This window comes from Tetrao urogallus (assembly GCF_951394365.1).
Source record: "Tetrao urogallus genome assembly, chromosome: 3".
Classification (NCBI taxonomy): Eukaryota; Metazoa; Chordata; class Aves; order Galliformes; family Phasianidae; genus Tetrao; species Tetrao urogallus.
The window spans coordinates 81,689,284-81,715,123 of NC_136815.1; the positions used below are offsets into that span (position 1 = coordinate 81,689,284).

General features: G+C 41.7%; 1 protein-coding gene across 1 annotated transcript; it reads left to right on the forward strand.

The window, feature by feature from the left end:
* Positions 1-2,766: 2,766 nt before the first annotated feature.
* LY86 (lymphocyte antigen 86) lies at positions 2,767-25,492 on the forward strand (the record flags this gene model as incomplete). Its single annotated transcript, XM_079533051.1, has 5 exons — positions 2,767-2,887; positions 15,117-15,203; positions 16,420-16,548; positions 22,579-22,631; positions 25,400-25,492. The coding sequence occupies 5 exons, from the start codon at positions 2,767-2,769 to the stop codon at positions 25,490-25,492; spliced, it is 483 nt and encodes a 160-aa protein (XP_079389177.1).
* Between the last annotated feature and the right edge of the window lie 348 nt (positions 25,493-25,840).

Sequence of the window (25,840 nt, forward strand, 5' to 3'; positions counted from 1 at the left end):
CAGGTCCAGAGGAGGGCCACTAAGATGATCAGAGGGCTGGAGCACCTCTCTATGAGGAAAGATTGAGGGAACTGGGCTTGTTTAGCTTGGAGAAGAGAAGGCTCCGGGGAGACCTCATTGTGGCCTTCAGTGCTTGAAGGGAGCTAATAAACAGGAGGGGGAATGGCTGTTTATGAGGGTGGACAGTGATAGGACAAGGGGGAATGGTTTTAAACTGAGACGGGGAGGTTTAGGTTAGATATTAGGAGGTTTTTCACTACGAGGGTGGTGAAGCACTGGAACAAGTTGCCCAAGGAGGTTGTGGATGCCCCATCCATGGAGGCACTGAATGCTGGGCTGGATGTGGCTCTGGGCAGCCTGGTCTGCTGGTTGGTGACCCTGCATGAAGCAGGGGAGTTGAAACTTGGTGATCATTACAGTCCTTTTCAACCCAGGCCATTCTATGATTCTGTGATTTCCCAGGCTGTCTGCTTATACTTAGACTGAATTCTCTGCAAGGCATGGCCCAGGCTTCTGGATATCCAGAGAGCAGCTACCACAGGGCTTCTGTGAAGACGAAAGGCTGCTTTGCACAAGTACTTCAGCAGTCACTGTCATGGAAAATAGTGCCAACTGGATTGGGTGGGGAGAGGCAAGGTGGGACAAAAACAAGACCAGTGTCCAGGTAAACCATTCCCATCCAGACTTGGGCTCCATTTTACCCAGTAACCTGCCTCAGCATTATCTATGAGCAGGCATGAAGAGAAGAGTAAGAACAGGGTAAATATATAATACTATCCACATGTATTTTCCCTGCTTACAATTATTTTCATCTCTAGACTGGTCCTGAGCTTAACTTAGCTTATTAGTGATACCCTCAGTCCCACTGGATATCTTTCAAACATTTGCCCTATCTTTTGTTTTGCTTAGTTCACTGAGCATTGAACTGACATTTTAAAGGAAGGATCATTGTATCACTGCTTAAGGAAAAAATAAAATGTCAAGGTTACGTTCTCACAGATCTGACACACAGTGCAGAGCATTTTGTAAGAAATCATCATGTCCAGTTTTGATCCCCTTCACAGACTTCAGTGGGAAGGGACTTCTACTTTATACCATTCAAGTTTAAGTTCATTACAGTTATCCCGGACGTTGCCTCTGTTTAATATTCTCTATGCAGTTGCATTGCTCTCACCAGCTGTCAGCTGGGTATCACCACAAGTCTGGTCAAGTCAGACAGATCCTAACCCAGATCCCTTTACGTGCCTATTACACATGCACTGTGCCTAGGGACAGTTGCCTGAATTCTCACCCTGGCCCTGGACATGCAATTTACCATTATGATAGTATCCAAAACGTGAAATAGGCCTGAATCTCATTATCCAAAGCATGGTCTCTTGGATTGTCCTGAATCTCATTATCCAAAGCACAGTTTCTTGGATTGTACTGAATTAGCCTTCAAATGTACTACATCATGGCTGAAATCTTGGCCTTATCTCTAATCTATGGGATTGCTTTTATTGTCTTCATTCAGGCCAGGATTTTGCCTCAGGAACAACTCTACTGTTTAGCATTATTTCATAATTATCCTGTTAGATGCCTTCCTGCTTGCTAAAGTACATTGGCTTTCTCTTCCCCAACTTTATTCAGCTGCAAGAGCAAATGATACTTGCAGCTTTCAGAGCAAGAAAGACTGAGATGGCCAAAGAAATCTTTTATCCAACTCTGTCACTTTACAGAGCCAATTCCTCCTGTCTGCAGGTCAGAGAAGAACACTACTGCATACATTGGCTTTAAGGTTGAATTTAGCCTGTAAGTTTTTTCCATTTAATACTTTGTCCAGAAAAGTCCTTTTTGGCAACTGCCTTTTGAAATCCTATTCCAAACCCTGGATCTTAAAGTAAATAAGAGAATTTTAGTGCGGATGAGGCAATCCTCCCTACTTTCCTTACTGATCATTCTTTGCCATCTGCATAAGCCACCAATTTGTGCATGAAGTACTACTTTAAAAAAAAAAAAAAAAAAAAAGCATGAATGACAAATGCAGTGTCACTCCTGGGCAGTTGAATAACTGGGAAAACAGAAGGAAAAAGGTTTACTTGACTGGGTTTACTCTTGAATCGTACATTCTTAAGAACCACTGACCAAAATGAATGAAAATGCAGCCTCTAGCAGAGTCAAGCAGAAAAGATTCATTCCTGAAAGTTTTGAGAGCTGGTTCTCCAGTGTGCCAGCTTTTTTCAGACAAATCTCCCTTCCCTCCAGCACACAGATTTTTCACCAAGAAAAACACAGAAACCTAAACTGGCAACCTTGCAACATTTGGTCCAACTTTGCATGATTAAAATGGGATGATTCGGATTACATTTTGCAGCCAGCAGGGTTAAATAAGCCTGTCTGAAGCCCTGACCCAAATGCTTTGAGTTCAAGAGAAGAAACTGGCAGTGAGAGAAAAAATAAACAGTTTGCTGTACTGTTCCAGCAGGCACCAAGACAGGGCTATGCAGCGTGGCGAGTAGGTGTTATTATCTCATTTGTCATTAGTTTAAACTAACACGAAGCAGAAAGCAGAAGTCTGAGCACACGGAAACAGCACCCTCCAATTCTGATTAGCCTCTTGTTTACACCACGTTGTGGCAATCTGGAGGCTGCATTGGCTCACTTAACCATTCTTCAGGCATGAATGTAGTAACTCCTGTTTCTCTCTTGGAGGAAGGAAGGAGCAGCTAACTCACAGAAGAGTAGCAAGAGACAGAAGAATCAATCCTGCAAACTGCCACTGCAACCATGAAGACATTGAATGTTCTCACTCTCATCTTAGTCCTGCTTTGCATCGATGCCAGCACAGAGTGGCCTACACACACAGTCTGCAAGGAGGAAAACTTGGAGATATATTACAAAAGCTGTGGTGAGATTCTTAAAATTTCCATTTTCCATTTCCTTTTAGCTAGGCAACAGAATTGTTCTTATACAGCAAGAGGTGCTTTTATAAACCAGGCAATGAATGGAAGGGTTACACTCCCAAGCTGGCACTGGGTTTTGCAGCTCAAATGTTTTGTCTTTCACATATAGCTGGTTTGGTTGACATGCATGCATCCAAATGTATTTAGATGGAATATAATAGAGAGGAAATAACGTAACCTAATTCAGATTACTAAACAGCTGTCAAAAAATCAGTTCAGCATGAGAGATGCTTAGGATTTTTATCTCAAAACTCAGTTATTAAAAAAAGAACCAAAAAAAAAAACCACAACAGAAAGAGCTTCAATCTTTCTCCTTTTTACCTCTGGGACAACAGACTCTTCAATGCCCTGATCTACTGGCTTCCTTCTGCACAGTTGGGCTGTGGTGATGTGCTTTCTGTCCTCCCACTTGGAGTGACAAGGGACCCGGCGTGACAGCGGGAAGGAATCGTGTTCTCAGCTGCTGCCGCCATGCTCAGCGAGGCTTCAGCAGCAGCACTTAACAGAGGCATTTCCCAGGAACCACAGGGTTTGTTTGTTCTTTAAATCTGTGGAGAAGAAAAGGAGCAAGCAGCACTGGGATGACTGAAAATGAATTCACTGAATGGTGCCTGCTTTCCACCTCTTGCTTTGCTGGCCTTGTGCCTCTCCTATTGTGCTGATCTGCTTTACAACTGGGACAAAGGGAATTAGATTCACAGACGCTTCATTCATTTTCTGCACGTGATGTGAAAAGAGATTCGTGGCAAATGAGCACCCTAGAGTTTGTTTTTCCAATTCATCCAGATACAAAGGCTTTCCCGGGGGGCTTTTTCTCCCTTGTAGCTTTCATGCAGTTTTGCACACCCATTAAAATAAAGCCAGTGAGGGACAAGAGAGGTAAATAAATATTTGCAATGCAATTCTTTCCAGGCCTGCTCCAAGGAGAACAAAGTCAGGCTTTACATATTATAAATGGGTATACCACTTTAGAAAATATTTAATTAGCTACTGAGTGTGACCTTTGCTTTTACCTTTATTTTAGTAAGAATTCATTTTATAAACCAATTCCGTTCCCTCTACAGGTCTCAGATAAGATGCCTTAACATAGGGGCATAGGCTACATTTTGTGTCAGTTCAAATGATGATGAAATTTGTCTGCAGGGCATGTGTCAGTCAAGCATTGCTTCTTACTGCGCACACCACTGGACCTAACAAAATGTATTTGTTTAAAGCTTACACATCACTCATCTGGTTTGCCATGCACACCACGCTAACAGGTACATTCATTCAGGAGGGAATCACAGCTTGAGAAGCACAAGTCGGAGATCTCAAGTCAGGTCCCAGCACAAGAATGGTTTCTGTTCTCTTAGTTACAGGTATGGGAGATGGGAGGATTACAGAGACTCGGAAACAATACACAAATTAAATCAGATTCCTTATTTGAAGCCTGATTCCTCTTCTCTCTGCAGCTCTGGCAGATACAGTTGAGGGAACACTCACAGCTATTATGGTGTTCTGCCCTGCCTTTTCCTGAGGTTACCTGTAGCTTCAGAACAGGAAGCACCATCTACATCCCAGCTGATCCAGCTCACAGTGTTTTAGCTTGCATAAAACAAAAAATATAAGGCTTTGTGAGGAGGCTGGGCCCAAAATGCTTCCTAGATGGGGGAATACACGGAGCTCACTGGCCAGCTCACAACTGTAACAAGGACACTGACCATGCTTTCAAGGAGAGTCTCTCCCCTCATTTCACTCTCAACCATAATTAGATGTGAAGAATATAGCTTTTTTTTTTGTTTATCTATGTCCCATTGGCTACTCTTACCCAGGAGGGAAAAATCACATGCCTAGTTTTGACAAGACTCTTTCCTAACAAACTTCATGAAAACTCTGTAATAGCAGCAAGCGCAACATAAATGCTGGGCAGGTGCCCACAAATACTTCAGATATTCCAAAGGGAAGACCGTCTCAAAAACACGTTGTTGCTCATTCTTCAAGGTGTTGGTATGGAATTAAAAAAAGCTAGAGCACCTTCCTGGTTCACAGACCAGAGGTGGGGAAAAGGGACTGTGACAACAAATCCCAGCAGCCCCAGACATCATTCTGACAAACTACTGAAGAACAATAATGCTAAGCTGCAAAACTAAACCTCACTGAATGCAACCAATCCCAAAATAAATGACATTCTGTCTCGGTGAAACTATTCAACCTGCATACCATGGGGGATAAAATATCTACAGTGAGGTTGCCAGTACAAAAAAAAAAAAGAGGGTAAAAAATTCCCTGATGGCCTAAAGAGGACCAGAATTTCACCCCTATTGTTGTTACTATAAATTCTTGGACGTTATCAGTGCACCAGGGTTGAATCAAGTAAAATGTAAGAAGGTTGGGGGAATGCTAGCCAAGTACTTCACAACTTTATTTCTGGAACTGGATGCCCTCTATCAGCAGATTAATAACAGAGTTTGGTCCAAGTATTTAAAATGGAGCTGTGCTCCATTTTTGCTTTGCAGTTTATCAGATTTTCTTCTATCAGGCAGTAAAAATCTGACTGAAGCTAAAAATATGAGTTAATATAACTGTGATAAATGTAGCAGGGAGGCTTAGATGGATAAATGACAATAGATACAGAAAGAATAGCAGTCCTCTGTACTCAAAAGCAAGTCCCAGCTCCTGTTGAAAGCTCTTGCCCTAGCTGCAGCCTGCCTCTATAATGGGGTATGTTACAGGCATGCATCAAGCTCTTAGGTTCACCCCATATTCTGGATCCTATGGAAGGGATCCTCAGTTTCACCCAGGCATATCAGACCAAGCCTTCAAGGACCAGGCACTTAAGGCATGCATTAAAAATGAGCTGGACAAGATACAGTGGTCAAAGTCACACACTCTGGGAGGAAGGAGAGGGAGGGGATGGGAATGTAATCCAAAAGAAAACAGATGAAAATTCTCAGCAGCAAGTCCATAGCAAGAAATATAGGCTAGGAGATGGATGGGCTGTAAGTAAATAGACACTATGCTGCCTCCTCTACATAACCACAGGAGACATAACACCGAGACAGTCTATAAATAGCAAGACATTTCCCATCAGTGCCATTCTTCCTCCCAGGAACAAGTGACAAAAACGAAGGAAGACCTCAGATGGCCAGAAATCACTTTAGAAACCTGAACAGGGATCCTAAGATAAAAGCAATGCATGTTAACATCTCTGATCGAGAAAAGAGAACTGTAATTGGCAAGTCTATGTGGAGACATGGAAAGAATCTGCTACACAAATGGCTTATTCCTGGCCTTTTTAATTTCACTGTGATTTTAACAATAAAAATACTTTTGATCTTTCCTGCTACATTTTAAAAGGCAATTCTGTGGGAAGGGAAAGTTAAGAAGGCAACAACAGCAAGTGCCCTGAGCAGATTCTGATGGTTTCTGATTGTCAGGCTTCTACCTGGAAGTGCAAAGTGCAGTGCAGTCAGAGACTACAAAATGTAGCTCCTCAGTGCAGCTGCTGGCACCTGCCTCTGGACCATTCATCCAAGCTTGTGTTAATTCACCATGAAAACATTGCTACCGGGTAGTGTTCAAATGGGGCCCTCTTCACTGCATAAATAAAGTAGGCGATTGCTGCTACAGGTGCATCAAAAACGTTTTACAAGTGTTTTTACAGCTTTATCTTACAATTTTAGCTAGGTCAGGATATCTGTTTGTGTTTCAGGCAGGATAAGCTAACCAGTATTCTTAGTGAATAACAAAGCTCTGTGCTCAGGTTAGGACCTCGAGGGTTTCAGAGCTGCCTGCTGCCTGAAAACGGAGATTTCTTGACAAAGCAGAAAAGACCACTGGTCAGGTATAAGGTTCTTAGGAAGGGTCTGGAGAGCATCCACCATTAAGGACTTTGTGTTCTATGCACAGGAGTAAATAACATGGAATTTCAGGGAAAGCTTCAGGACCTTCATCGTTAAATCTTGAAGGATATTCTTCAGGCTTTATAAAATGTGTTCAGGGCACGTGGGATTTTTGACTATCAGGCAGAGACAAAAGATTTCCCAAATAACATTTGACCTTGGTCTTTTTTTTTTTTTTTCATCCAAAGCTCAGCTAACAGCCACTAGCTGAAATTTCACAAGAGGAGGAATCAGTCAGCATTCATTTCATATTGCAGTATTGCAGAACCTTCACAGGAAACCAACTGTACTCTTCTTTACAATTTTATCTACCAACAGGTTTAAAACCAAACAAATAACATTTAGTGATATAGGCAACTATTTGCTTTAATTAATGTCTTCTGCTAGACAGCAGCAGGCCCCTCTGCACCCCTGAGAGAATTATTTTTGTCCTATAGAGAACAAAGTTAAACTGCATGTGTTCACTAAGAAGATTTTCCCTACCCTCCAAGTAGGAGAGAGCAGCACCATCCACTTCCGTATGATCTTGCACTGGATTGCATTTACTAACAGAGAAAATCTCATTTGCATTGCTTTTTATACTCATGAGCTCAGATCTGGACCTTGGCAAAAAATAAAAAAAATACTTGAAATGAACAGGGTTATTCTGGTTTAGCATCTGCTCCGTCTGGAGAGCACAGTGTAGCTGTTAACCTTCCTGTTAAGCTCCACCTTGAGGGAACTTCTCAGTGCTTAGAAATGAAAAAGTGGACACTGATAGACTTGTTAGTACTGTTTCCTGACCATTTGTCTGTCCTTGCTAAATGGTTTCAATGTAACTGGTGTTCCCCTCACACATTCAGCCCATCACATCCTTTCTCCTATACACTGAGAGATCAAACACGCTGTTTCTCTTAAAACCCTTTTCCTTTTTTTTTTTTTTTTTTTTTTGTTTGTTTGTTTTAAATAGACATGCAACCCCCATCCCTGATAAATCAGGGATACCAACTTGCAAACAGTCCTGCTAATTTGTCACTGTTGCAGCACTAATTTCACAGCACATCTCTTTCTGCTTTCTTCATCAACCGAAGTTGCTGGTCTCTTTTCCTTGCTAGCCACATACATGCATATCCTTTAGATGAAGGACACAAGTAATCTGATAGCTTCAGCTGGCAAAGAAAAGTGCAAAAAATTCTCAGCTCACGCATCTTCAGGGCAAATGTTCTGCTAGACACTTCATAAAAGAAGGTTATTTTTCTATTATTCTTCGTTTTTTTGGCAGACAGATTGAGCCAGATGCTTCTCTTTGACTTATTTATTTATTTCCCTCAAGCAGTCTCCAGCAATTGCTTCTACTTCTAAATTATTTAAAGCCACATGACACCAGCTCCCCTCTGATCTTTTGTTGCATAAATTGCTAATGGGCAAACAATCAAAGAACTTAAGAATTTGACTTGAAAACATTTCTTATTTGCTCTGTCCAAGCAATCTTAGTGTCATAGCTTGGCTGCTGCACTCATCTGGTGTAGCTTACATACTCCAGGGGGAAGGCCAGATGTTGACAGATACACTTCTAGCTCCAGCTCCTAATAAAGTGAAGCTATCATCAGAATCAAGGTAGCATGGATGTGAGTGCATATGTAACTTTGCTTTAGTTCTACCCATGTAAAACCTGTAAAAAGTTTGGTTCCTTCATGAACTAAAATTCATGAATCGGTTTCACTCTCCACTCCATGAGAGTGGGTTAAAACTTTATTTCTCTGTGTGAACTCTTAGGTTGTTCCAGCTTCGTTTTACCTCATTTCAGAGAGAGGAGAGTATTTAGCGAAACGTAAATGGCGAGGAAGAACACAAGACAATTTCACACCTCTATGACACTTCAGCAAAAAAACATGTTCCTCATCTAGACTTTGAACCACTTAGAAAAAATCAATAGTAATGCTTTCAGTGAAGTTGTGGAAAGAATTAAGCTCTGCTGAACTTCTGACTCCTTGCTTATTCATATGTGATACCACTAGGTTTTCCTGATGTTGCCACATCGCCTCACCTAGAGCTGTAATGAAGGTTCCCAAAAAACCTCTGGACCCTGCAATGCTTACAGTTTACCAGAGAAAATGGGTGGAAGGTGATTGGGTTTCTTTCAGCAATTTAACAACCAGCAAATACAATCCAAGAAAAATGAAAACACAGCCCACAAATACCAAAATGACTTCTGCTATATGACTGCAGCAACATCAAGAAGATGACCTAAAACTTGAGAATAGCAGCAGCCACTGAGAAGATGCCAAATATGCTGCAAAGAGCCACTACATGCTGAACCCCAAATCTCTGTTCCATCCCAGATGCTGATTTTAGACTCAGGAGAGCTTCCACTTGCCAAGAACTAAGATCTTGAAAGCTATCAGAAAATAATTCAATGCACCAGTTTCCTCTTCACCTGAAGATGGATGGCTGCTGTCAAATGATCCAGCAGTGATTGGGCAGGCAGGCACCCAGCTACTTTCCTTAGCAGAGGGAGGATGCCATTCCAATTATAGCTTACTGCCACACTCCTGTGGTGGATTTCAACCCATCCTGGGAAAATGGGAACATTTAGTCCATTTATATTCTGCTGATTACTGTTCTGTATAACCAGCAGTAGAGCCTGCTATCCCAAAGCATGGCATGTGTCTAACAGCAGGGCAGCTTCTAGTAATGTTTGGTTCTATTTCTGACATAAGTCTGTTGTGAATCTCCAGTCCTAGTGGCAAGCTCTGATGCTCAGAGATCTGTCTCAAGTAGAACAATATAAAGAATGATAACGAAACGCATGAAGAAGGGAGAGACAGATCTGATTAGGACACAGGCAGTTATTGTATGCATCTTACTCATGCAGCGCATGGTATTTTCTTACCAGCAGAACAGAAGAACAAAGACTTTCTCTCTAATACATTCCCTGCTGGGCCTAAATTAATGCAGTATTTTCTTGTTAGACTGCTGTAGCTGAAGCCTGTCCTGCCTCCCTCCTTCTCTCAAGCTAACTAGGACAAATCAGGATTATCAAATACAAATGCAGATCTGTATGTGCTATCTCTCAAAGCCAGTATCTTTCAGTTTTGTCTTTTTAAACAAGCTTAGACAAAGCTTTGTCATACCACACAAAGCACAGCAATGCACACAGTCTCTCCAAATATAACCAGAAGCAAAAGCAAGAAAAGTCCCCATGAATCCTCAGACACTGGGTATCCCCTTGAGCCCTCACAAACAGCTTTTACAAGTCTGCTATCAGTAAAGGTGGTTTGGGCAGGAAAAAGCAGGGAGACTCGAGTCAGGTTTTTAGAAGGTCTGCTTTACACAAGACGTTGACAGCCCTACCCCCAAACACAGCCCCTCGCCTCTGATGCCTTTACAGAGGCTTCCCTCCAGCTCATTGCCAGCTGCTTGGCGTGGGACCAGGCAAATCTCTTCCTTTGTCTCATTCTGCCACATATCTTTGCACATGGGTTCAGCTCCCCATCCCATATCTGGTCCTCACACCCCAAATGCTGTTACTTTTAGAGTCACTGCCCCAGTAACAAGAGTAACAAGTCTGGAGAAGCTACCAGCCTTCTGGGTTACCGTTTCTGAATACCTGCAATTTTTGGTACACTCAGCAATGATCTTTATTTGTAGTAGTAAGAGACAGACACTTGGTCCTTAACTTAAATTGTTTCATAAGATGCTGGAATCACTCAGCTCCAAAACTACAGCCTTCATGGTTTGTAACACCTGTATGTAATTGCATGCAACTGCTATTTGTATTACTGATGTTCAGTGTTCTTGAGAGAGAATGATTTTAAAATTGCAAGAACTTTTTTTTAAAACCATAACTTAAATTTCTCTTGCTAGTGTTCTAGGAGTTTTTAGCTTACAGATTTTACTGAGACTAAATCTTCAGGCTTCTCTCTAAAGCCATGTAAGTTTTATCAGAAAGGAAGCAGAGCTATTAACTCACAGTTTGCAGACCCCGGGATGTTAAGGATACATTAACAATGACTTTGCTGTTTCTTAACCTCCACGTTGCCTAAGCAAGTCAGAAAGATACAGGAGGTACAGAAGACAAAGCAAGTCATAGCTCTTACAAAGGAAGCCAGTGTGCCTCTCCGAAACTAAGGATAGGCCAAGATTGGTCCTGTCTCTGAAGTGAGTGCCTTGAAGCATCCTTATCTTGATTAACTAGCTCCAGCTGACTTGAGTCACACTTTATTCCACTCCTTTCTGAAAAGAGGGTCTCTGTTCTTCCCGTGTCTTAATATGGCTGCGGCATGCACGGAAGGCGAGACCCAAAGGGAAGTTCATTAAACTGAAGATACTCATGGAAGTCTCTAAGTGAAACTGGAAACTTGTTAATTCAGCTGGACTTTCTTCCTCAGTACCTTGTAAATAAATTCCACAGTGTCAAATACAACGCTAAGCATTCAAGTTAGTTTATTTAAATAGGCATTAAAGGGAAAATGTCAAATGGATACAGAATCTGAGATCTGAAATAGTTCCTCATTCTTTCCTTCCCTTTTATCACCTTGAATATTGTAAGGACGTAAGGATTAATGATTTAATTTTATTAACAGCTTTGAAGATGAAGACTGTTGGGTAATTACTAAATAGGTTTCTTCCTTGTATTTGTATACATCTCTTCTAGCACCAGTCTGTTTGACCCTAAGCAAGCCCAGCTACATAACTCCACCTAACTCCACAACTTTCACCTAATTTCTCCTAACTGTGAATTTGAAAGACACAAAGCTTACCAACTTGGAGAGTTTTCTCACCACTGCAAGACTTACAGATATGTTTTTTTGCAAGCAGAGCTCACCTACTTGCTCTTAGTTCAATCATAACCACTGATTTTCATACTCATATGGAAGCAGTGGGATTTAAGAGCAGATTCAGATGACAGTAAAGCCAGTGATTGTTTACAAGATAAGGGAGAGGGAAGGAGAAGAAAAGACAAGTTGTTTCCGAGTAGCCCAGCAAAATTACAATAATAAGTGCTTCATATTCAGCCATGCAGTTTCCATAATGCTGTTAATGGTCTGGCAGCTCTGGCTCTGAGGGACATAGCAGCAGCAGAGAGAATTTTCAGTCAAAATCCTGCTCCTGCCCACCTTTATGAAACTACAAATGTTACAACCCAAACTTTTCTCACGTGAATATAAAGAGACACTCTAGATGCCCCTTTTCCCCTCTCAGTAAGCAGATTTTCATTAATAAACCTCAACATGTTTGCAAAATTTCCATCAACGTTTTAAGTGTTGGTAATATATCAAAGCTGAACTGGAAAAGCAAAACTCTGCAACCAGTTGAAGAGTTTCTACTTTAATTATGGAAGAGAGAGCAGATTGAAGGGAGTGGGTGGAGGGAAGTCTGGGAACATACAGTACTGTGCACTATGAAATGTTGCAGGGAAGTGGAAGGCTGAAGGGCAGCCCCACGTGTTTGAGGGATTTAATGGTAAATGTTATTGCTCTGCACATGTGAAAGACATAACATGCATTTTTTTTCAGTCTAACCAGCTCGCTTCAGATTGAAGCAAGAAGGAAGAGTAAGTATTAAACCTCCATAAGAGAGAAACAGTGACTCACAGTTGTGCAACAGAAAAAATGGCAAGTTGCTTTTGTCACACGAGGCACTCCTCAATATTTAAGGAAAGAGGAATGAGGCACACTACCTTTGGTCCCAGTGCACAACTGAATCTACAAGCATCTTCGCATATGAAATGATTAAGAAAATTAATACTATTTCCTTTAATCTCCTTTTAGCAGTACTCTTTCTGCCTGCGTTTTTTGGAATCCAGACTCCCTGGCACCATAGCTTTAGCAAAACAGCCTTCCTTTCAATTGATTTCAGCAGGAGTCTGCAGTGTACACAGCAGTATCTAGGATGCTGGTTAGCCTGAATTTCCACAGGAAGATGGTCATAAAATTAATTGTTGGTTATTTTGCTGGATGTTTTTGTTGTTTGGGTTTGGGGTTTTTTTTTCGTTTTGTTTGTTTGTTTGTTTTTTGCCTGTAGAAAAGTTGGTTTCACAGCAACAGAGCAACAACATAAAATCCAAGTGCTCTAATTCATAAATATATAAATATTTCTGGAATATTTCATGTTGGTGCTTTCACACACGTTTCCTCTTCTCTGGGGAACAGGTACTTGTCAGGTACTGTCACTTGTCTGGATACATCAGTGTCCCTCTGTACTGCATCTCTGAGGATGGAGGAGGAGACACCATGGTTATATTACTGGTCACCTGGCAAAAGAGCTCAATCCATAAGAAAAAAAAGATAGGACACATCCAAACTAAAGCAATCCTGAGGTCAGGTTCTTGATAAGAAACCCATTCTTTCCAGCAAAGCTTGTTTTCATGAAAATCCCCTTTCCATCAAACAGTTTTGGAAAGAAACAAATCACACTGAAAGAACAACAGTGCCTTTAGCCCTAATACCACAAATCTATTTGTTGATTAAAGCACAGCTTAGTCTCTTTGAAAAGAAACAGATCATGATCTATGTTGCTGTTGCAGTGCCATCTTTGACCATTGTTCCATTCTGGACATTACAGGACTGACAACTGTTGTCATTTGATAACCAGTGCTGTATGTAGGCACCAATCTCCAAGTTGCTCAGGATTTGAGCAGCTGTTTCCTGAACCTTATCCTCGCACCACACACCAAAACCAGAACTGAACAGAAATGAAAATCTTGCAGAAGTCCAAAGCAAAGGGAAAACCAAGCCTTGAGAGGTGGTAGAGACCAGAGAGGAAGCAGGTATAACGGCCCTGGGAAAAAAAGGGAAGTTTGGTTCTCTTTCCAGCTAGAGCAGGAAACTTGATTATGGGAACTTCTGAAGCTGCAATAACAAAGCAAGAACTGACAGGATCGTGGAAGGGAAGGACAGACAGTCCTCTAACTGCTGCCACATTTGAGCAGCTCATGAACAACTCCAGGCACCAGCTTCTTGCCCCAAGCAGTTCATGTAGCTTTAGTGTTATGGAAGCAGAAATACAGCTCAGGTACAGAGCTACAAGGAATGCCAGAGGTTTTTACCTCTCTCTTCTGAACAGTTACTTAAAGTTGTCAGGAGTTAGGACTTGGGAGTTCCTCTTGGACCATGCTGACAACTCACGGGCTGCAAAGTCTGGCTAACATTGCCAGGTCCTCCTGGTGCTTTCATTCCCTTGGTGCTCCCCTCTAGATAAACAGGCCTCGGTCACTCAGGCTTGGTCCCCGGTAGCTGCTACAGCAGTAGGACACTGCTGCAAAAACAGGGCCAGGCAGGGAGCTGAAGCACTACAGACACACTAACTCAGCCGCACAGAAGACACTGACTCAAGTTACACCACAGCATCAAAGCAAAATTCTCCCAAGCCATTATTTTCCATTCAGTAAGATGATCACCTCAAAGCACAAGCCATAATAACTTAGAAACAGAATTCATTTTCCAAGTCTATAATTTGTCACCAACAGCTCTCTCTAAAGCATGGAGCCTGCGGCTGCTTCTGTGCGTGCCACATCATGGGCTTGGGCCCATCGTCCCCCCAGCTTCTTCAGTTTGCACAGAGAGACAGATGCACAGGCAGACCGTGAAGATGCAGCAGGGCCAAACATGTGCCTAAAACAGGCCTTAAGGCTCTGCTACAGCAAACACCCATAGGTTAGGTGACACGCAGCCATACTAGCCACATCTTCCACCTCCAGCCACGGCTCTGGAAATCTCTTTCTTGTGCCACTGGTTGCAGCAGTGCCAACAGCAACGGAGCTGTCAGTTGTTGCTGCTTGCTGTCACCAAAAAGTAACACGTTGGCGAGCCTTCAGGGATAGCACAGAGCCAAGGGAAGGAAGGGAGAAGGTACAAATGTTTGTTCCAGTTGTGGAGCTTCATGCTGAGAAAAGGGCGCAACAAAAAGCAGTAACAGCCACATCTGCGTCAATCAGCAGCTGTAGGGCTCCCCTTGTCCCCAGCTCTGCTAAAGTCTCCCAGAAAAGAAATGCAGAATATTTCCCAGGTTACAAATATCACATGGTGGTGGGCCCAGCACGAGGCACTGCAGGATCTCAGCCACACTGTTTTTCCTTTTTAGACTTTCCAAACGCCAGGATTTAGATTCCCAGACAACCACCGAGTCAACTTCATACAGAAATAACTATTAAACACAGGGTGTAAGAGCTTTGAGTCAATCATGGAAAATATCTAGAAAATATCTAATTTGGTTTTTATGACACTTTCGTACTACTGTTGTTTTCTGTACAGTCAGTATCTCATTATATAAAAAAACAACTTGTTACTCACTGCTCTGTTTTTCCTGACAGATCCCCAGCAAGACTTTGCTTTCAGCATTGACCGTTGTTCAGATGTCACAACCCACACCTTTGATGTTAGAGCTGCAATGGTCCTAAGTAAGTGAGTTCCTATTTCCTTGTGCTGTAAGCAGGTCTGTTTAAGCACTGGTATTAAGTAAGTAAGGGTAGCAACCTCCTATAAAGTAAAAACAATACTTCATTTCTGAGAAATTTCAAAACTGGTGTGAGGCTAGAAGAGTGTCAGGTATGTTACCAGTCCTGCCTCAAACTGTGTATGTAACTCAGAGCAAGTCACAGAGTTGTCAGTCCTCGTTCCTCTCCTACCCTTCATCTCTAAATGGGGATAGCCAAGGTTTGTCTTCACAGCTAAGTTATCTGGGGAGAGTCTCTTTGAATGAGATGGCTTCAGACCCCACACCCTTGTGTCAGCACCACAGAATTACATCCTTCAGCACTTCCCTGAGCAGCAACTGAAGGTCAAAATCAGTACTGCATTTGAGCTAAGGGTCTGGGTGCACAAGTTAATATTAGTTACGGCTTGACTTTTGACTGTTCCATGGACAAGCCAACTTCTTACCACCCTTTTGGCCCCAAGCTCACCTTCTGCTGCTACAACAAATGAGAGTGCACTGCTGCATACTCCTGGTACTAAACATGAGTTTGTAAGGTGAGCATCTTTTAGCACTTTGGAATGCCCTCTTACATGCAAAGGTCATCCTCTCAATGGATATGCTGCCCTTTTGCCTGGGGAGCATCTGTTATCAGGTGGCTGCAAAGTTAAACAAGCCCACACACCACAGTACAGGCATTTGCAAATACCTTTCCAACAACTCAGATTACAGGACCTGCCTCTAGATCTGGCAGCCTCACTAGCTTGTCTATAAAGGCCCAAACAAACAACCTTGCAGCGCTACTAAGATGCTTTGCTGGTTCACAGCAAAAGTCTGGCTTAGGACATTTTTCCAAGCAGCAAGTACAGGCCAGGGGCTGCTCCCAAGAGCTCACTAGATTTGATCACACTGCTAGAGACAGGAAGAAAGTTTAGGTTTGCAGACACAACCTTTCCTATGCCAGAGAATGGTCATGACCACAGTTTAAAATACAAATGTAAGCTACTATGTCCCTTGTCAAGGTATATGAGGGACTGGGAGAACTGTTCCTGAAGCACATATTTCTATGTTTCAGGAGTTCTCGGTGAAGAAAAAATGTATAATTGCTTAAACAAGGGGCAGGGGGGGAAAAATAATACATAAATTTACAAGCCTGTGTAACCTTGCATTTTCTCTAAGCACTTCTCCTATTTTCTGTACAGGACAAAGCATCAAGGAACTGTATGTCAAGCTTGATCTGATCATAAATGGGAAGACTGTCTTAAGCTACTCAGAGACACTTTGTGGACCAGGCATTACTAAGCTAATTTTCTGTGGCAAGAAGAAAGGAGGTAATTTAGGTAGCACTCTAAAATGTCTGATGGCTACTGAGTACTGCAAGCAGTATGCACCCGCTGTGCTACTGAACGCACCAATATATTGTAATGTTATGTTTATTTCAACAGCATGTTAACGGGTGGCAGAAACACAGTAGGATAGCATGCTTTTCCTCTAACCTGCTTGCTCGCTTTTCTTTTAATTACAGAATATTGCACACATATGGGATTTCAAGTCCATAAAAAGTAACTTTGGTTACGTGACCACATCCAACAGCAGAGGGGTTCATAAGCACTATTTATAGCCACGTGGTTGTCATGTGAGCAAAAAGCATTTCAGAACTGGCCTTTATTTTTGTCTGAGGAAGGGCTGAACAAACAAACAAGGCGTTCTGAACACATTCTTTACTACTAAGCAAATAATACTTCCTGTTCTTAAAGGCAGTTCCTAACACAAATTAACAAGAACTATGCTTGAAAAGGATATTTGGATCAGTGTAGAATGTGGTACCATCTATGCTTTGCATCTTGTTTCTGCCCACCATATGTCTATGCTGCTGTCAGATGATTTATAGCTCTTGTCAGTCAAACTGCCAACCAGTGCTGTAGTTGGTTTTCAGCAGCATTAGTTGTGCACAGACCACTCTTTGGTCTCAAGTGAGCCTGGGCACTGCAGGGACTCTTCTGCCATGACTCAGGCCAGATAGGGCACAGACAGCCACAGCAGGTCCGGAAGAGCTATTGTCACTATTTTGAAATCACTTCTATGTCACAATCATTTTGTTGGCTAAAGAAGTAGAATCGCAGAGAAGTTTGCCACAGAGCTGTTAGAGAAGGTTTCAGGAATTCTGCTTTTCTTCCATTCACCTTCATCTCCATCACGATAACGCTGTACCAATTCATGTGCATGGGCTGTGAGCTTCATAGCCACACACAGTACTAATGCTAAGACAACCCCTGGAAAATTACTAAAACATTTCACACCCCATAGAAATACCACAAAGAATAATAGAGAAATGCTGCATGAGCAACCAATTATGTAAACCCTGTAAGCCAGGCAGAATAAAAAGAATTGCAGCTTTCCTCAGTTGAGTACTGAATTATAAGAAAAAAAAATAAACGCCATATTCCTAGTGAAAAACTATCTTGCTCTGATGAGATACTTAATAACATCCTTTAGGGAACACATTAAGAAGTGGAGCCGGTCCTGAGCCAAGCACAAACTGCTCTTCGCAATTAAACTACAAAGCCAAAATCTCCTGGGGTTTTCAAGTCCCTAAATCTTGGGCTGACAGGTGATTGTTTCTACTAGTTGAAGTGCACTATGATATAATACCACTGTTGCTTGTTTGAATATTATCTTCCTTTAGAAGCATCCCTAAGTTTGGGCCAAGACATACATCTCACATTCTTTAAAACACCTCACCTGTTTGAGGCAATTCAGCACAGCTGTATTTTGACCATATTAGCACAGTTATAAGCCTGACCTAAAACCTACACAGAAAGACAACATTGTGAAAGGATAGATAGCCCTTTTGGAGCCTTATTTTCACTGTTGTCTACAGACAGTATTTCCAACATCTGTTCAGATGCGACCTGAGTTTAAAGCTGCTCTACACTGAATGCATTTACCCACCACAAGGAGGACTTGTGCTTCCCTTTCCCAAAATGACACAGAACATACTTCTGCCGATGACTCTGTTGGTTCATTGGTGTGGATCAAGAACAGAGAAAGTTTTAATTAAAAGAGATTGATATAAGATGGAATTGGCAAAGTTTAGGGTTTTCCCCTACCAACACCTTTTTTTGTCCTATAATGCTACCACTTTGAAATGACTTTAAGAAATACTTTAAGAGACCTGGTACAGCTGGAGATTTCATCTTCGTCATAATCATGGTATTTAGTATGTATGTTAAGCAAAGCTCACATCTGGCACAGCTCACTGGGACTCCTAAGTAAGGCACTGAAGTATTTTTTGGAGCTATATTTCTCTTGTGAAGTTGCAAAAACTCAAAGGTTTCAAAGAAATAAGCCATTGTTCACTTAAGAACAACAACAGCAACCCAACTTGCTAAATTCTTTGTTTTAAAACATGAGCTCAGCTCTTCCTCTTTCTCAGTAAGAAGTGCTGGTTATTTTCTATTTCCTCAAAAGAAAACAGTTATGTAATATTTAACAGATTTCCTAATGCAATCACTAAAATCAGAGAAAAAAGGCTTAAAATGATAATATTTTGTAGAGTGCCAACCACAACCTGCAGGCTTAAACATAACTCTGCAAGTTCACACTCACAGACAATACAGCCCTGACTTTAAAACTCCACTCCATATTTCATTGACTTTTTCAGTAGGTTTTACAGTGAGCATGTTCTGAAATAGTATCTGGGAATAAAAATAGAGAATAACGCATGAGATTCAGAGCTGAGTATCACTTGGAGTTTAGGTCCGTGTTTCTGACAAAGCTAGGTCTATTGATATACAAAGCCATCCTGCTTGGCCCCTTCATCTCACATTCTCTTCCCCAGTAAAGAGAGGGGATGTTTCTCACCAAGCTATGTATTTATATACATTTTTCTCACTCGACTGTATATCTATAGCTGGCAGTTATTCAGTTCATTCCTGCATCCCTAAAATTCACGAAAGTTTAGTGTCAATCGCACGGGTGCAAGATCGTGTCCTAGAAGAGCTCCAACATGGAGCATTTAAGCTCTAAAAAGATTTAAGACATAGAAAAAGAAGAGGTGGGTGCAGATGTACAGGGCCTTTATATAGTACAAGAGTGTGAGAACGTTTAAGATTTTCAGTGCAAGGAAGATTTGAGAAAGAGGAGTGAGAAATTCATTATAGGTGTTTCATCGGGAATGAGAGGCATCTTCATGATAAATGGTAACTGGTAACTTCAAGTAGTTCTGAGGAAGTTCTTACGCATTTGAAAGCTCTGCATCAGACTGGAAGATACTAAAGGCCTGTTTGCTTACAGGGACTAAGTTACTTTTGGTTGAAGGAACAGTGAAAAGCTGCTATATATAATATTGCTGCATATAAAATATGCAAATACAATATCACCTTGAATCAACAGTACATTAGAAACGTTTCTCAGGATCCTCTACAGAAATGACCTGCAGTTAAGTCTCTAGGAAAAAGGGCTGAACATGGAGTAAAAGCATATCACTAATGACAGCATACTTTCCTTGCTATCATGTATCAGACTAATAAAAACACTGGGGGAAATTTTAATGAGGAAAATGTAGCCATAATTTGTACTTCTCCCAATCATATAAATAGCAAACAGTCATGTGTTTATGCAAATATAAAAGCATCTGGGCTTTCTCTATAAAGACCACAGAATTTTGTCAATGAGCTAAGCTCAGTGTTTGTGACAGTTACAGTTACTGCAACAGATGTGTACATCTTCTTTCAATGGAGGAAAGTGTGTATGACTATATGAAGGATGCTGTGATAAACTACAGTCCTTAAAGCCTCTGAGGATGCTTACTTTTCTGGAATTACAATCTCCATGCAAGAGAAACATTGAATGGACTTGGAGAAGCCTGATTCAGCCAGCGTAGGCACTGAGAAGGTTGCCATAGTCAGGGAAGAGTATGAACAAGAAAATTCAGTTCTGTATTATTTTCTGGCAGGTCTCAAAACTGCTTTTGCTTTCCAGTCAGAATATACTTTCAAAAAGCACAGTCCTTTTACATAATCACAGAAGTAAGGAGAGTCACAAGAGTCACAGAACCACATAGTAGTTGAGTTGGGAAGGGACCTCACATTTGGTCCAGCCTTCCTGCTCAAGCAGCACCTCACAGAGCAGGTTGTCCAGGACTATACACACACAGCCTTTGACTATCCCCCAGGATGGAAACTCCACAATTTCTCTGGGCAGCCTGTGCAACTGCTTGATCACTCTCAAAGAAAAACTGTTTCCTGATGTTCACATAGCATCTCCTCTGTTCCAGTTTGTGTCCATTGCCTCTTGGCTTGTCACTGGACACCAGGCACCACCAGAAAGAGCCAAACGTTGCCATCCTTTCAGAAACAAATGGCCTGATGCCTCTTATTTCATTTTAAATATAGGCTTTGCAGAACTTGGATGCTGTTTCTCTGCATTTTGATTTTGGACAGCTTTCCAGCAGTCTAGGTAGGACTACATGATCCAAGAGGAATTTCCATATCCCAGAGAAAAAGGATTTCAGAGAAAGGTTATGATTCCTAGCCCAGTTTCTTCTCTACCCTCCTCTGCTGTCATCTAAGATTTGTTAAGCTCAGAACTAATTGAAGAAGAGAAAGACAAGGCTTATTTTAGGCTTTATGCTGAAAGTAAGTGTATACAAAGCACAAAATGAACCATGGCAGAGTCTGCATCATTCCAAGGGCGCAACTCACAGTAAGCCTTAGCTCACCTCCACACACATATGGCCCAAGTCCCAGGCAAGTCACTTGTCACATACATCATGCAGTATGCAGTGTCTTTAAACTCCTATTTAGGTTCTAGTAAGTTGTGAACTAAGTGGGCTGTGTTGTATTTTTAAGATTCTTGAGTCACCACTCTCTGCAGCAGAGATGTGTCAGACTCCAGGGCTCTTTCTTCATGCACAGCAGCAAACAGTGATGGCAACTGCTCTTTGAAAAGAAAAAGACTCCTTGGGGCTCAGGTGAAGTGGCCAGGGAAGCAGAGGAAAAGGAGTGCTGTTATACAGTTAAGAGTTTGAGAGTGAGAAGTCAGCACACTGTGAGTGTATTCTTAGTTTTGGTATTAGGTTATTCAGAGACACATTTAGAAGTCCTGCAACTTCTCTACCTCCCACAGTCACCAAGGCATCACCTCTAACAAACTTCTTATTAATACAAAGGTGTAGGACATTGATGAAACATGATGTCTCGTGTTTCTCCTCTTTTTCTGGTGCATACTATAGTTGTGATTCTTTTAAGTTTGTTAAACGAAGGCATTGACTAATATTTCACAATATATGGGGAAGATGTTCTGAGGACTGATTTCCATTTCAGACACCTATTGTATGGTGGGATGGACCATGTGACAGATACATGACAAACCTCTTGTCCATTCCTTAACAAGAAACATTTTAAAGAAACACAGCGATGCTGGACTAAATCAACTCTCTAGAAGTGACACGCATCAAGATGCCAGCGCATACTTAAATATGACGAAACACTTATTCCACTGTCACTGTCAAAGTAAAGAATATTTCATGACACCTATGAAAGAGAATCTTTAAACAGTTCTTCATTCTCCATGACTGGTATAGGGCAAGTTGTGTAAGAAATTCTGTACCAAAACATCTACGAATTTTATTTTCAGTCAAGTCTACACAGTTTGGCCCAGTAAGCTATGAAAAAGTAGGAGGAATTGCAGAACAGTTTGTGAAGTCGGTCTATTAATGCTAAAGTTGTTCCTTCTTCCACAGCGAAAAGCAAGTGTGTCTCACATTTAGGGAGATAAAGATCAGAAGGTGCAACTCCTGGGCTCTATTCCAGTCACCAACACAATCTGTGATGGCGTTAGCACACCAAGTAACTCGGTGAACGCTCCCTCAATAGCAAGATAAATGTTATTATTTTAAGGTCATGTTCAGCAAGCAGTCAGAACTCTACACCTACAGAAACACTCGGCTCAGATCATCATTTTGACAACTTTAAGAAAAAGCATAGTTCAACTATTGCATCTCCAGGTGTTGAACAGATCATGCTAAGGACTCATGTCTAGCAACTTTCAGCTCCCCTTCCATTTCCCCATTTGTAGGGGCATGCTGACACAGGAACAACCACCTGGTTGTGCAATGCCAGGGCTCCCTCCTCCATCTCCTTCAGCTCAGGCACTGCCTTCCCCGTAAGGCACTACATGTCCTGACATTTGTCTGGGGATAGCTGTTGCAAGACTACATATTGAGCACTTTGCAGTTCTGTAACACTTGTCACTGGAGCACATTTAAGTGCTATTACAAAAAAGCATCTACTCTCAGCTGCTTGTTTCCGAAATGTGCTGCTTGATATCTAATCATCCATCATCATTTTTGCTTCCAGAACATCTCTACTATGAGGGACCAGTTACACTGGGAATCAAAGAAATCCCACAGGTAAGTTCATCACCACTGTGCTCTGAAGCAAAAGGGCTTTCTGGAGGAGATCAGAAGATTATCAGCAATGATTGCCAGCATATTCCAAGCTCCCCCAGCTGGCACATTGCAGCATGGCTGGTCTTTTCAATACAAAATTAAGAGGCTATGCTTAGAGCATGGAGAGCCAACATTATCCCGACAGGCAGGTTTTCTTCAGATAGCAGATCTCCTCTACCAGCACTAAGCCATGCAGCCATACAGTTCTTTAGTTGATTCCCCCTCTATTACTCTGAAACTGACAACAAATGAAGCAGCTCCTCCAAGGGATTTCTGAGAGACCAAGGCTGCGGTTCAGCTCACCCCTTAGTGGGCTGAACAATTTGGAGATGCTCATTCATCCTCACAAGCTATACAGGCAATTTAGGTAATTATTGCAACTGTACCTGATCCACCATGCATATACAGTGTTAGAGACAGATGTCTTCTAAGCTTTTAGTGTAAGTAGAAGCTATGGGGGCAAGAGCACTTTCTTTGGACTCATGGAATAAGATGAATTTGTTAGCAAGGTGAGAAAGCAGGCAGTACTCTTGGCACTACTCTGATCGAGTTGTCCGCTACAGATGTTCTTTACAAGCAGCCTTCTTCACATTCAGCTAAGTCTCCTTCCTAAATCTCAACCCAATTACACTGAAAGCAAAATAGGTCTTAAATGCTGAAAGCACCATGATCCCTCTTAACTGGGCACAACTTCAAGCTGTATTTGACCAGCCTATAAAAAATGATTTCTAGTCACATAAAATGGAAGCACACAGTTCAGTCGGTCAGACACCCTTTAGACTTGCTTACACAGAGAAGTATAGCAAGAATGCCCACTTCTTCAGCACCTGACAAAGAACCTACGTTACAGCCTCAAAGAGGAGAGTCTAAGGCCTGATCAGTGCTGCAATGGTCCAAGCACAAGAAAAGAAAAAGGCAGGATCATAATAGGGATACAGAGCAAGAACTCGAGTCCTGGACAGTTGAGTCTTGCACAGGCAAGAATGAAGATAGTTGAGTTTTGGGAGGATCAAGGCTCTGTAATGACAGTTACTACCCATACATCTCAGTCATCCCTTGGTGATAGCAGCAACCATAACCTTCACTTTCCAGGCACTCACACAGGGAGTTGGGCTCCCTTATGCAGGCTGTTGTCCCATCCTCACAAATGTACTTTCCTTAATGTCATGCTTAGAGACGCCATGTCAAGTAACACCTTCTGTCCTCCAGCCCCTCACACAGGAACGTCCAAGCTTGTATCAGCCAGCATCCTGTTCCAGGAGCAGCTTTGCTAAACACTGATGGCACTCCCATAGTAAAGGCTCTATAGAAACCTAGGCATAGGTCATCATATCAAAAGAAACTTTGAAACATGCACACAGAGCAGCAGAACTCCAATTCTTGGAAAATTAGCTGAATTTGGAGACAGAAATTCTAAGACTGTTCACTATCTTCTTTTAATAACAATTTTTACCCATGAGGAAAATATTATTCTGAAGGATGAGAAAACTTAGTCACTAATGAGCTATGAAAATGAGTTACTAAAAACTCACTTCTATGAATTAAACGATAAACTTCTGGAGAATTAACATGCTTGTACGGAAAGGAGTAGGAAGCTTTCACTGTTAATTAATCAATCAGGCAAATAACACTATCCTTCCATGCAGCAATCAGCTTCTGCTCATTCCAAAGTAGTCTCATCTGACCAGCCTAAGGGACATTTACACAATCTTCACAGCAATTATAACAAGGCTATATTCTCGTGAGTGTGTTGCCATTGGGCCTCTTTCTAAATTTGGATGTTACGCTTAGCTTGAACCACTCTGCGAGAAAACAGGCCAGTTACTGCCTTAGAAATCCCACGATGAAAGACAAATGGAGAAAAGCCCAACTCATTCTAGCTGTGCTATCCTCTGCTTCACAACCAGAAATGCCCTGAGCAGGGTAAGAGCTTTCTATAATTCAAGGCCACTTCTGCCAAGCTCTCCCCTGCTGCTGGCATGCCTACCCCTACTTGTTCTCTTCCAAACTGCAGAGAGCACTGAAAAATACCACAATGCCAGTAATCCAAAGAGGATGAAATCTAGTTCACCTCTTTCTCTCACTCTGTTGGACTGAAGCTTGTCAACTCCCTGCCATGCTTCTCCTTCTCTACTGGAGAGGGTGGCTTTGACCAATACAACCTCCCTCCTAAAAAAAAAAAAAAAAAAAAAAAAGAAAAGAAAATAAATTATTAGTATTTTTAACTGCACAGTTTGATTCTAGACTACCTCTTCTTTTTAACACATAAGAATTAATCACGGATTGACTCATTTATACACACACATCTCCAAGTCTCCATCTTATATAAAAACATACACGCTGAACAACAAGATCCAAGAAAGAAAGAAGTGCCAGACAACTGAGCACCTCTTCCCATTCCTGTTCCTGAACTGTGCTTGCTCACAAGCAACATGATAAGCTACATAGATTTAAAAGGAATTTTTATGCATCAAAACATTTTGTTCCCCATGCACTGTTTTAATTTTAAACTTGTGCTGTCAGCATTGATATTTCTGATGAGAACATTTTGGCAGAAAATATAGGCAACTCTTCCGCCAGTTCTGAAACGCATTCGGACAGAAAATATTTTGGAGGAACAGGAGGGGAAAAGTGTTATTTTGTTTCTAGGAAGAGCACTCACTCCTAAACCAGAAGCAATTATTTACTACTCATGGGCTAATCTCTTGCTCTGTTTTTGCCTCACACAGGGGGATTACACCATTGCAGCAAGGCTGACTAACGAAGATGGCGTCACTGTTGCTTGTGCTGATTTTACTGTGAAAAATTATTTAGATTATTAACTAAAACAACACACTCAGTCCAACTTCCTTACAACTACAGATTCCTAAAACTATTCAAGCCCAGCGAGCTGCTTGCATGCTTCAGTGATTCTGAAGGAAAGAATTCTCACATGGTGGTTCTGATGCTGTTCCTCTTTGCAATTCACTTTTTTGGAGAAGTCACTAGACCCTACCCTCTAGTGGTAATTTTATCTCCAAATGCACTCTGTAGCCCACTTTTTGATTTTAACATAGTATTTGATACCAACATTCTCATCTCAGGATGAAAATAGTACAAGGCAGAAGAGGCGAGAGCCAAAACAGATTTTTGCAGTAAGCTATGGAAGTATCCATTTCTAACACAGGTTA